This window comes from Parasteatoda tepidariorum, chromosome 1, assembly GCF_043381705.1.
Source record: "Parasteatoda tepidariorum isolate YZ-2023 chromosome 1, CAS_Ptep_4.0, whole genome shotgun sequence".
NCBI lineage: Eukaryota > Metazoa > Arthropoda > Arachnida > Araneae > Theridiidae > Parasteatoda > Parasteatoda tepidariorum.
This window is the reverse complement of record NC_092204.1, coordinates 76,143,592-76,156,932: the sequence shown is the minus strand read 5'-3', so window position 1 is coordinate 76,156,932 and position 13,341 is coordinate 76,143,592. Positions and strand designations below refer to the sequence as shown.

Here is a 13,341-nt window from a genome sequence, read left to right as displayed (position 1 = left end):
CGTAAATACTTTGAATATAAAAATCCATAGCAATTATCATTTGGTACAATTTTCCGCAAATGTAAATGAATTTTTAAAAGTATTTTTTTGTTTATATTGATACCAATGATTAAGTTATTTCAGCGTATAATTTTTCTCACAATGTAAAAATAACGAATTTTTTTATATCGGATTTAAATTTTTATGATGAATAAATAGGCAACTTTGATTTTAATATATAAAAGCTCTACAATATCATAAAAATAAAATAGTCACGCACTTAATTACTTTAATAAGCACATTCAAAATTCTACCAGAAATCAGCTGCATTGAATAAAATTTAAAATACGTTAATATTTACAATACAATAGCTCGCGCGAAAAGAACTTTATTAATGAATCTTATCTATAATCACATTCTTCAAGGGATATGTTCGATATTCTAAACCCTCAATCTGAACACTAAACAGTTTTCAGGGGGACTAAAAATGTATTTTTCTAATAGTATTTTTAAATTAAAAATTTTTGAGTTACGTATCATATTCATAAGATTCGATATATGTTGAGCTTCTTTCACCTATTTTACATACTTTGATAATATGGAAAACTTACATCTGTGGTGGCCAGGTGTAGTAATCTTTCGTGCGTGTCCCAAGCCTTCAATTGGTCATCTCCTCCAGATATCAAGGTTCCTTCACGCATGGCTAAAAGGGATTTCACCTCACCCTGAAATTAATGTTTAAAAATTTTAAATTGCTATTAAAGTATTTTTTTATCTTTTCGAAACTTTCTTGCATCATTTAAGATAGATAATTTGTTGTATACCAGCCAAAAAAAGAAGAAAAAGAAAAAACACTGAATAGCATTTTTTTGTATAATATATAAATGGTTTTTCAGGTCGGTAATGGTTATCTCACTAGATGTGATTCGAAAAAAAGGTGAGAGAGCTTGGACAACTCGAATTTTAATAAAATAAGAAGGGAATGACATAAATTTTGTGTCCCAAATCAAAATTTATTTTTTTACCTAGTTATAAAAAGTATAGAGCAGTCTCTCGCAAAAAACGTCATCCGATGTTAATCATCCTTGCTTATGTGATCTTCGATGCTTGGATTCTCGACATCTTCCGACAAGGTTCAAAGGAGATGATTAGCATAGGATGGCGTAAGGGAACAAATTGTAATTAGGCATTCCTTTTTATTTTAATAAATATCTTATTGTCTAAGCTTTCCAATCTTCTTAGAATCACATTACTCAACAGGGAAAAAGAAGTAGTGTAAATTTTGTATCCCAAATCAAAACATATTTTTATCAAGTTTAAAAAAGTATAGAACAGTCTCTCGGAAAAAAAACCTGATGCTAATCATTCTTACTGAGCTGTGGTGGCTCAGGGAATAGAGCGTTCACCTTCCAATGAGGTGAACCTGTTTCGAATTCCAGCAGTGGCTGGTCGATACGAATTCCGCATACGGCTCGCACCGAACACAGTTCAAACGTAAAATATCCTCAGTGGTATACGGATCATGAGTTAGAGTCACTTTGCCGTCAGGCTAACCATGGAAGGTTTTCATGGTTTTCCGCTCCTTGTAACGCAAACGCGGGTTAGTTCCATCAAAAAGTCTTCCACAAAGACAAATTTCTCCCAATACTTGATACAGGAGTTCCCCTGTCATCTAAATTGGGTTCAAAATGATGCAGAGTTAAACATTAGTAGTCGTAAACTCAAAATTGGGTTGGTTGCTTAACGAAGGTTATATAAAATATTAAAAAAATCTTTATTACTCAATGCACGACGATTGGGTTCTCAACAAGGATGCTTGTGTTTTCATCAGTTGTCTTCTAATTAATCTCAAAGAAAGAAATCATGAGCGAGACCTTGCACTTGTGATACAAAACGCTTTTTTTTACTTCCGGTATTTAAAACCTCCAGCCTTCCCTTTTTTATAGTAAAATTTTATGACTTTGACTTGAATTTCAGTTTGTATAATACCCTGTTTAGATGAAAAGAATTTAAATTATTGATTCTAAAAACACATTATTTATTGAAAGGCTACCAGGTTGTTCAAATATTAGTCAAATTAAAAAGTTCCACTCTCTTAGGGTGCACCCCATTCGGCATATAATGTTGTCCTCGGGAATTCTTTTTTTTTTGAAATTTGTATTAATGTTGTAAAAATTCCATAGGACATGCAACATAGCTTATTTATAACTAGAATAAAAGAAAGAAACTAAAAAGGTCATTATTTTTTATTCATGCTATTGCAATTGACCATAAACATAAAGAAATAATTATCTAAGTTTAAATTTAGAAGAAAGAAAAAGACTCAAAATTAAAACAGTTTTGTTGTTGGTAATATTTCGTGTGAATGTGTTCATTCTATCAGACAGTTCACAGATAAGTTGATAAAGTTGATCTAAACCAAACTTGTCAAACATATCCCTGCAAAGCAACAAAACCATATTGATTTGTAAACTATCAGTTTTCGAACAAATTCTAGGAAAATTTGATATTTATTGTTATGGAATAGTGGGCTATTTGTTATGACTATTACATTCCGTTTTGCGACTTTTTATAATTATGAAACTGCGTCAATTTAGATATTAATAGGTTTTAATCAAAATAACATATTTTTTTTATCTGTTATGAAATTTGCCGAAGTAAATAATGTCCTAATCATTTCATTTAGTTTCAGAAGAGAAAACTGAAAGTTCATCTTCTATATTTTAATACACGTCTCATATTAAGAAAGTGATCTTACCTGATGAGCTCTTACTTCCTTCACAATTTTGTAATCATCTCCAGGACGGATTGACCAAAGTGTGAGATAACCACTTGAATCTCCAACTGCCAAATTCGATTCTCCAATAAATGCCCAACTTCGAATTGTGCGACCCGAATGTCCCTTTGATAAAAGATCAATATTTTCAATTAATAAAAATGCATGAAATGAAAGAATTTTTTTTTCCTTCTTAAACTTCTTGCAAAATAAAAAAGAAAACGTATTACAGGTCTCTACGAAACAACTCGGAAAAAAAGATTGAAACTATACTTAGACCGCAAACCCATTTTAGAACACAACACGCTTTCTTAATCACATAAGTTATAAATTCTATTTCCCTTAGGCTATATCACAAAATAAATTATACAAATTTTAGATGAACCCAAGCACTACAAGTAAACTTATTATTCAATGTTTCTAAAAATTTCTAACATGATTGTTAGAGTATACATTTTTCGTACAGTTAATTGTTTACTTAATATTTTACAAAAATAAATGAATTGATAATAAAAATGTAAATTGTACAAATAAAAGTAAAATGTTTTAAGTTTAGTATTTAATCCACTTTAAGCCAGGCATAAAAAAATTATTAAATACTGTAAAGTCTTTAAAATATGCTTAAATTAGATTCATTAAGACACAAAAAAATTTTCTTGCCTTAAAAATAATGTTTAAGAAATGAGATAGTTCACAAATGGTAATAAATACATAAATGTTAATGGTGAATAAAGTGGCAATGTTATTTACAGAACTTGCACCTTTAATCCATAATCCTATAAGTGAAATAATTATACTTTTTCAAAAGGTCGAATTTGTCAATAACCATTTCATGTCAAAAAAAAAAAAAAAAAAAAAAAAAAAAAAAAAAAAAAAAAAAAANAAAAAAAAAAAAATAAGTGAAAAAAGAAGCTAGCCTGTTTTGAAAACTTCTCAAAAGAAACTGTTTACTCCGATTAAATTACTAATATTTTATAGATTTCACCAGAACACTTAAAAATAGGAGAAAAATAAAATTAGGGAAAAATATACATTAGTGCCAATAAAAACTATTTATTGAAATGGTGCTGCCAAAGATGTATTAGTGATAGATCCTTATATTTTCTGGTATAACTACATTCGTTTCAGCAAACTATTTTATAATGAGTATTGTCTACATGATAATTACTTCATGGACCACGAGTTACCATGTTTTAACTACAGGTTAAAATTGTGGAGAATTTTCGTATACTCAAATGTAGGGGAGTACAATTCAAATAGCTCTCAAACGGTATGTCTAGACTAAAGATGACTCAGAAATTCATTAAATATCTATCTTTTTTTTGGTTAAAAATTATAAAAATATCAGTGAACATCTTTATAACTTTAATTTCCCAAAGATATCCTGTTGATCATTAACGGGTTCAAAAAAGTTATTTTATATCAATAGTATCGAATATTGTTTATTTTAACGTGTGTTGTTCATTATAGATCGGATTTTTTTTTCTCCATACCGGTGCCAAAACATCAGATCTTGTGAGAAAACCATCTTTTTTTCGCCTCCAGAAAGCCATGTGGTGTTTACCAAATGTGATAGCTAAATCTGACTCTGTTGGATGAAAGCAACCTCCTGAAAGCCTTTCACCTTCCATCTGTAAAGATTCAATTTTTGTTAGATTACACGCTATTAATTTTAATACAAGCAATTCAACTAACAGAATATAGCTTTTTATATTAAAGTAAGACTAATAATATTATATACTTTAGAATAAGCAACAGTTGTTTCTAATAGATATAAATTTGAGTATTTTTGTTATTTTTGTTGCTAAAATTGTTATTCTTGCAATGAAATAACAATTAAGTATTTTTGACTAAGTATTTCATTTGCATTAAATGTTACAACTAAATGTAAACGGAGTAACTGAAGATACTTTCTCACCAACTTCGAAAAATAAGAGAGCGAAAGAAAAACACGAGAAAAAAGAAATTGATACTTTTTATAATTTCTTCTCTGGGAATCTGATCGCTGTAGAATTGGTTTCTTATACTTTGAAACTATCTGACATTTTTGTGAGAAAAAAATCATTTGCTTTTTGACAAAGTGTTGAATATTCACGAAAATAATAAGTTTTCTCAAGATATAACCTTTAAGATAGATTGACTGATATATTTATTAAATTTGAACTTTTTTTTCTGAAATATAATGAAATATATATAAGTTATAATAATGAAAAAATCAAATCTAATAAAATCATAAAAAAACACAATCATAACAATTTAAATATTATTTTAATTTATTATTTTTAGTGTTTTGTGTTTAAAAACAGCTCTGCATTTATATTCCTATAAAGAGATGTGTAGAGGTGGTGTAAATAAATTGTGTAATGAATGGCATTAGATTATAGTCATTCCACACCAATGCGCAAATCTTAACTTTGATTTTCTTTTTCAATCTTATTAAAGTGAATTTTCAGTTAAACATTGTAGCAATGTCAGATAACATCGTTCTTAAAAGTCGTAAAAAATACTCATGAAAATGTTAAAAATACTCATACAAGCAATAAAAATGTTAAAAATACTCATACAAGCAATGAAATCATTAAAAAGTGTTAAAATATACTCATAAAAGTAAGAAAAACGTATAAAATTGGCACGAATGTTAGTCTAAGAAATTAGTAAACTTGCTACATAGAAAAATCAAGCTGGAAAAAAAATGCAAGATAATCCTGCAACAAGCCTTTGGACATTAAAGCTCCAAAACTTAGTTTCTGGTCTACGGCATGATTGTTTTAAAGTGGTCAGCATTGCATACAATGCAAAGTTTGGTGTAAAAATCAATAATTTTTGAAATCATGGTTGCTTTGTTATTTTTTTTTCTTTTAAAGGAAAAAAAAACGTGCTTCTACTCGGACTTTATTCTTATTTGATCTTCGAAATTCCCCTTCGCACTCTATCCTTTACGAAATGATTAGTTGTTATATCCTAGTAATAACTTGTTTCTATTTCCCAGTTCACAGGTTATTGCAAATAGTTCAGAAGAGTAGCTGGTTGATTTTGATCATATATCTTTGTACAGTTCTAATCAAGTTTTCCCAACAAAAATTATTTTAATTGTATTAAATCACCTGAACTCGTGCTAGTAAAGCATCTCCTTCCCAATCCCAGAGGGAAAGACAATCTTCATCGCCACCCACTTCAATGCTTAGCAAGACAAAATCCTGAAATTAGCGGAATAGCAATTCAATACAATGAATAGATAACGCCATGATAAGTAAATGAAGATTTCAAAATGACTTGGTTGAAAAAACTATGAACTTACATGGCTTGAAAAGTCTATAGAAACAGGATTTCCGTTGAGTCTGTTTAAAACTGACACAGTGTGAAGAGTCTCCACAAGCCAAATATGGATTGCTGCTTCCTATTTAAATTTAAAGCATGCGAAAATATATAATATTTCAGTACGTTATAATAATGTGTATATTTCATACAGATTAATTATAATGTATTACATGAAACGTAATATTATAAATCTAATTTTAAACGTATATTTAAGTATTTAATCAATTTTAGTGGAAAATTTTGAAAACTTTGAAATTTTTTTTCGCAAATTTAAAAATTCTACGTCATATATGACATTTTCAAAAAGAACAATGTGTTAGAATTCAATTTTTTTTTATTTAATCATCGAGCAATGTAAGAAATATTTGAATTCAGTAACTATTATTTTTTTCAATTTGCAAACTAATTATGAAAGTATTCATGTTTGTTTTGGAAAAAATAATTTTTATACCAGATGTTAATGTATATAAAATTAAAATTTCTTTAAAATGTGTGCCTTGCATGATATTGCTTACAAAGTAAATTTTATTTTTGTAAAAAGGTAAAATTATTCTATGCAATTGAAATTTTTGGTTAACAATCATTCAATATATAATTTTAAGAAAAAGAAAAATTTCCTATTTAATTTAATTCATAATTTTTGATAATAAATTCCTAAATTAATATCTATGACAATATAAATCTTTGATAATGAATTCCTAAAAACTTTTTTAGATAATATCTAGAAAAATCTTTTAGATAATATCTTTTTTTTAATCGTACATCAATCAAAAATTATATTAATGAATGTTAGTTTAGGTTACGTATTTACTACGTAAGGTTACGTATTTATTATTACGTATTTATTATTTAGGTTACGTATTTATTATTAGTTAGGTTAAGTATTTACTTGTTCCTCAGACGATATTTGTCCAGAAGCAACCATTCTTCTTGAAGGATGGAGACACATGCTGAAATTAAATGTATTTCTATTACATGTAAATTAAGCATTTTAACTTATGAATATTTTCCAAAATATCAGTTTATTATCTTTTTCAGTTTATACATTTTTAAAATGAATAAAATTTTAAAATTGTAAAGCTTTCACTGTTTAAATCTTTTGTTTAAGAGAAACAAATCTCTGCTAAATTGATAAAAATCACTTATCAATATGTTCTGTTTTAGCAAATTTGTAAACGTATTTTTCTCAGGAATTTAATTATTTTTCTCCTTACATGTGTTTTATAGAGGACTTTATTAACTCAAACAGATTAAGGATTTGATCATGAAATTTTCATACGATGAATATAATATTACATATATGTATTACATTTATCTTGTTCTGGACTACAAACAAGTTTATATTTTATTTTTTGGACATTTCAAAGCTAAAATGTAAGCAAAATAGCTCGTGTAAAGTTGGTGTTTTTCTTCGCAATCAATCCTAGCAAGTTCATCAAATTTTAATTAATCTTTCGAGGAAGTAAAGATTAAGTTAGAGCTTACTATAAAGCGAACGGTATTTTATTGAAATAACGCGAAATAGTACTGTTTTGATATTATATTAACAATGCAATTTTTGTCTTGTGTATATAACACAAAACATAATGAAGTAAAAATAACAGCTAGATAGTTGTTTTAAATTACGATTCAATTGTATATTAATAAATTAAAAAATCATTATTATTAAAAAATCATTATAAAAAATTTGTATAGTTAAATATTTATAAATTTGTGCAAGTTTAAACACGAATTATATCTCGCCTTACAAACCAATGTCAAAAATTTCGATGCGGTAATATTTTAATTTTTTTATATTTTGAAATCTATTATATATTTTGTGATTAAGATATTTTAAAAATAAATGACAAACAATTTTAATCATATAAATTAATCAATGGTTTTCAGAAGTTCATTACACTTGGTCTTAAAAGTCCTTTCAAAATAATATATATATTTGAACTATATTTAATGTTTGCATCAAATTATAAATGACGACTGAAGTATAACTTAACTTGTTATAAAAGAACGGTATAGTATGACATAAATTTTTTCCAAATGAAATATCTAAATACATTCCTCTTATTTGAATTTTAGTTTTTTTTTAGTTTAGTTAGTTGATAAGTTAATAATTTAAAGTAAACTTCAATACTTTAAGAAAGAATAACAAATAAATTATTTTAAAACAGACATTGACTTACCTACATATATTTTCCGTGTGATCTAAATAATGTCGCTGTCTTGCATTAACTCTTTTATACAAAACAATAATATTACCAACAGCATATAAAAGTTCCCCATCATCTAGGGCCAACATTTTACTACCGTCATATCCATGACTTAAAAGCTAAGGAATAATATCAAAAATAGTACAATTTTAAGGAAATGAGTATATTTAAATGATATTTTCCATAATATGATAAACCCTCTCTAAATTCATTAATGGTAAAACAATTTCAATTGTAGTTGTTATCTTAATGCCTAAAATTTTAAGCTCAATTGACTCTAGTAGAAGTTCATAAAAGTAAGAAAAATATTTTGTATGAGAATAAATTTTGTCTGCGCTAATTTTAAATTAATGTCGCCATTTAAATACTTTTATTATCTTAATATAGTTCAATAAATTTATAATAATTTTACATATTACGTTCGAAGCTGCATATTACTATGAGTTCGGTACTTGCAACTGGAAGAGAAAAATTGGTGATAAGGCACAACCATGCGATTTAAATCCAGATTCAATTTGATACCATAAGCGATGTCCCGCTTGTACGTCGAACCTGATTGGCTTCTGAATTGACAAATGCCACGATTTATTATCGATGACTTCGCTTGCTAGAATCCAAATAAACAATTTATTTGAGTTTTACACATATTTATGATACAGATTGAATTGAATAAATTTGACACTTATTTGACGTTAGTGTTTATAAAGATAAAATGTAGCTGTCAATCTCAATTCTGCAGTGAAGCGTAATTAAAAGTTTAACACGAAACAATAAAAAAATGAAATTGAAAGCATATAGATCTAAATGTATTTGTACAAATATATTTATTAATTAGCATTCGTAATAACATAGTTATATATAAGAAATTCCACTAGTAAATGTAGCTTTTTTAATAAAGGAAAATAGGTGGTAATAGAGTATAATTTACTTCTCGCAAAAAAATTGAAGAAATGAAATAGTTCTTTTTTTTTGCCAATTTTTTTCTTTTTCCTTGTAAGTTTCAGCCTTGCTAGTAATAACTGACTTACAACCTGTATCTTAACTCATTCAGAAAATAATGCTCTGTATATTGTTAAATAAAAAAAAACTTATTAAATGTTTTGTAAAGTTCGCTAAAATATATTTAGCAGATATTGAAAAAGGATACACCCAATCTAATTGAAGAGGTGTCTTTTGTCTGCGTGTGCTATAGGAACTTATTAATTTTCTGGAAACTTCTGATTTGTTTTCTTTAGGTTTCACATAATTAGCAGACTGCAACTTTTTTTCTAAAATAGGAAAAGATAGGTAACCTTATTATATTGGCTTTAAAAATAGAAACACAAAAAACACCAGTAAGGAAAATTTGAATGATAATATGTATATAATAAAGATAATATATATGTATATATATATTATCTGCTTATTTATTATTCTATTGTATTGATCAGATCTCAATATCCCTTAATGTTTTTTTTAACAGTAATTCGAGTTTATAGATAAAATAGGGTAAAATTTTAAAAATTGTTTTTTTATTTTCTGTTATATCCAAAACCCATTTTATAGAGATATATAATGTAAACTGTCATTTTCAAAATGTCATTCTCGGTTCTGTAATGCAAAACTATAAAATAAATTGTCAAACTAAAAAAAAAATTTTTTTTTTTTGAATTATCCATTTTTAGTTCTTCTAGGTTTCTTGGAACTGTTTTCTTTGGAAATAAATCAATTTTAGGTTTTTTTTGTAAAGAACTTTTAAATTAAACTTTGTTAGAAGAACAAACTTCGCTCTACAATTATTTGAAACTTTATAGAATAGTGGCACTATCCTAATTAATTTAATCTGATTTTACTATTAATCAATAATCCAATTTTCTGAGCTTCTAATGATATGCCCATAATTGAAAAAAGATGGCTGCTTTAAACATTGGTTTTAGCATTGGTCAAGCATTAATTCATCACATTGGTTTTAATAATACGTTAAAAATCCTACCTTGAAGATGAAAATCTTCTTCAAGGTAAAAAGTATCAACATCATAAAATTCATTCTTCATTTGAGATAAACTTCGTACCTATAAAAACAGGTTCAAATTTAGTTGTTATGGCTTAATAATACATATTTCAAACTGATCGTGGATAAAAATATGTGACATAATTAAGTAGTTACGTAAAACATGTTTTAGAATTCCACTAGGTAACGGTTGATGATAGAATTGAATTCTTGGGATACCGTTTTTATGAATAAAATAAAGAATTTATACTAAATAAATTAAACATTCTTTAAATTAAACTTTATGATCGTTATTATTATTAAAATCGTATTTTGTGCTTTAACAGGGAAAATTCCTGGTGAAATTATCGTACTGTATGGTAATGACATTTCTGGTTAGAAAAAAAAACCACCATCTTTATGGTAATCAAACCAAAATATACGGTATTTAAGCCATTCATTTGGTATTTTTACGTTCGTTATGATAACGGTTTACTAGAAATTCTGATTTCTAAAATTATTGTCCCTATTACTACACATTTAGTAAAAAATACAAGACAAGCGCAAATTTAGCCGAAAAATTCTTTTTATGCCAGACACTAAGGTATCATGATAAGAATTACCATATTTTATCAGTTATCACATACTATAAAATTATATTTTATTGTTAATTTTACCACACCATAAAGCACCATCAGTAAAAATTACCAAGCTTTTCGGTGTTTTATAGAGCCCTACTCAAATTTTATCATATTCTGGTAGTTTTGCCCACATTTTTTCTCTTAGCGTAATATAATACATTTCTTAGATCATTCTATGACTTCCTATGATTGGACTATGAAAGAGTTCCTGCATCATATATTTCATAAAATATTTAATATCTTCAATATTTTTAGTATACTTTTTTAAAAAAGTTTACTGCCTTTTCATTTATTAACTTTAGTTCGTGGGGTTGGAATCTTGAGTGATTAAAATTTCGATCTCCCTTTGACTAACTAGAGCACTTAAATCTTAACTTGAGCTCCATGTTTGATGACAATCACGCTTAAATCGCTTCGAAATCAGAATATGTCAAAAGATTCGACTCACTTTGCGAAAAGCTTTAGTGTTTAAATTTTAATTTCAGATAGGTGCAGAAGAACAGTAAAACCATCATAAACCATTGGACCATCATAAATCAGTCCAAATTCCTGCATAGGGGCGATGGTTAATTATGTTGGTTACCATCAAAAATATAATGATTCGTGGTGGAATTATTGATGGTTACCGTCCAGATTATGTTAGTCCAACAATAGAAAACCAATAAAAAATATTTTGGTGTCTACCAAACCGAATTCGAAAGAAATTAATGATGTATAGGATGATTTACGTGACATATAGTTTGAGCAATAATCCTTGAAATGTTAAAAATGTGTTAATTTACCTGTCGACCGGAAGCAGTGGCCATTTTTTTTACTTTGTGCAATCCCAATGCTCTCCCGAAGTCCCGCAATAGTTCTTCAAATGGTGGTGGATTTTTGTCATTGAAAAGAAGCTTTGTTGAACTGTCACCTTTTCTTGTAGAAATCGTTAAAAGTCTACCTTCTCTTCGTGCTGATAATGGTTCCAGCTAAATATATGTTTATAAAATAATCTTTTAATTAATCATTCTTTTAATTAAGTGAAAATCTTTATAATAAATTTTTAAATTAAAATGGAAAATATTAAATTTGTAATAATTTTATACGGAGAAAAAAATTCTGTAAAAAAATAACGTATTGTGAGGTAATGACATTACTCGTGAAAAAAGAACAACAACGTAATAATCAAGTCAAAATATATGGTATTTAAACCATTCATTTAGTAATTTTTTTCCATTCATATGGTAATGATTTAATGGAAATACTTGTTTTCAAATTTACAGTTCTTATTACCAAACATTTAGTAACAAATACAAAATTGAAAAGTAAATTATATCGAATAAATGGTTCTTATCATAACCTCTAAGGTATCATTATACCAAATCAACCAAATTTTACCAAAAACGTTAGCCAAATTTTACCACATTTTCTAAATATTATCACATATTAGAAAATCCTATTTTATTGTTAATTTTACGAAAATCATCACCAAAGGTTTTTGGTAAAAATTACCAAGCTTTTCGATGTTCCTATAGCCCATAAAATAGGGTAAATTTTACCATATTCTGATCGCTTTGACCAGTGTACAAGCGTAAAATGCCTTTAACGTATAAATTTCTACTATTTAAGAAGTACGAATGAAAATAAGCAAATTTGAATAATCCATTTAAATCTAAATAGTTGATTTTATTATTATTAATTGGGTAGACAAAGACATTGTTATAGAAACTCTGATTATTCACAGAGCAGAGTTGCTGTATGCAAGAAGTCTTGTATTTTCAATACTTAGATCAATACTCTCTTCTTGTTTACTTGGTAATTACAGTCCCGCAGTGAACTGATCGTAAAGACACTGTACCCAGTAGAACACCGAAGTCAAGCATCACTGGCTCCGGTCTGAAAGCGGGTGAGTGACCACTTTTATCAGCCAACGTCGGGACCGAGGGTGCGCGTTATAGGTCCTCGTTAAACACTTCTACCGCAGGCGAATTGACAAAACATACCGTAGATTGCAAAGGGTTGGCGAAAATTTCTATTAGCGTTAAAGGAGCGTTCTCGCAAATCGCCAAACAGCTGTGTGCTTATGTTTTTGTTTTGTTTTCGGTATCGCATAATATTCAACAAGTTAGATATGGGTGCGACATTTCAATTAAGCGGGTCTTCATTTGATTCTTCTGCATCAAATAAAATATAAAGCTTTTTTTTTTGTTATAGCGCCGACATAATCGTTTGTATCTGTTGACTAAATTGTGTTTATTAGCGTTTTTTAAAAGGTCGTAATAGAACTAAGATAGAAAAATTACACATTATTACATATTCTATAGTTTCATAACTTTCATTAAATGTATTTCGAGTAGTGAAATTCTTTTCCTACTCATCCACTAATTCGAATTAATAATTTCACAATAACCTTTAATCCTTAATAATGAAATGATTATTATAATAAAGTTTGTTTACTTAAAAGATTAAAAA

The 13,341-nt window shown here is 27.5% G+C and overlaps 1 protein-coding gene across 1 annotated transcript in view; it reads right to left on the bottom strand.

Annotated features, from left to right (window-relative positions):
* The window catches only part of LOC107451876 (echinoderm microtubule-associated protein-like CG42247), a 43,614-nt gene that overhangs the window by 19,694 nt on the left and 10,579 nt on the right, over positions 1 to 13,341 (bottom strand). Inside the window, exons 3-12 of the mRNA XM_071182553.1 lie at positions 11,673 to 11,858; positions 10,253 to 10,331; positions 9,428 to 9,548; positions 8,254 to 8,391; positions 6,963 to 7,023; positions 6,054 to 6,152; positions 5,860 to 5,952; positions 4,249 to 4,386; positions 2,738 to 2,881; positions 591 to 704 (exon numbers count right to left, since the gene is read on the bottom strand). Of these exons, the coding sequence (XP_071038654.1) occupies positions 591 to 704; positions 2,738 to 2,881; positions 4,249 to 4,386; positions 5,860 to 5,952; positions 6,054 to 6,152; positions 6,963 to 7,023; positions 8,254 to 8,391; positions 9,428 to 9,548; positions 10,253 to 10,331; positions 11,673 to 11,858 (1,173 nt within the window). The remainder of the gene's footprint in view (positions 1 to 590; positions 705 to 2,737; positions 2,882 to 4,248; positions 4,387 to 5,859; positions 5,953 to 6,053; positions 6,153 to 6,962; positions 7,024 to 8,253; positions 8,392 to 9,427; positions 9,549 to 10,252; positions 10,332 to 11,672; positions 11,859 to 13,341) is intronic.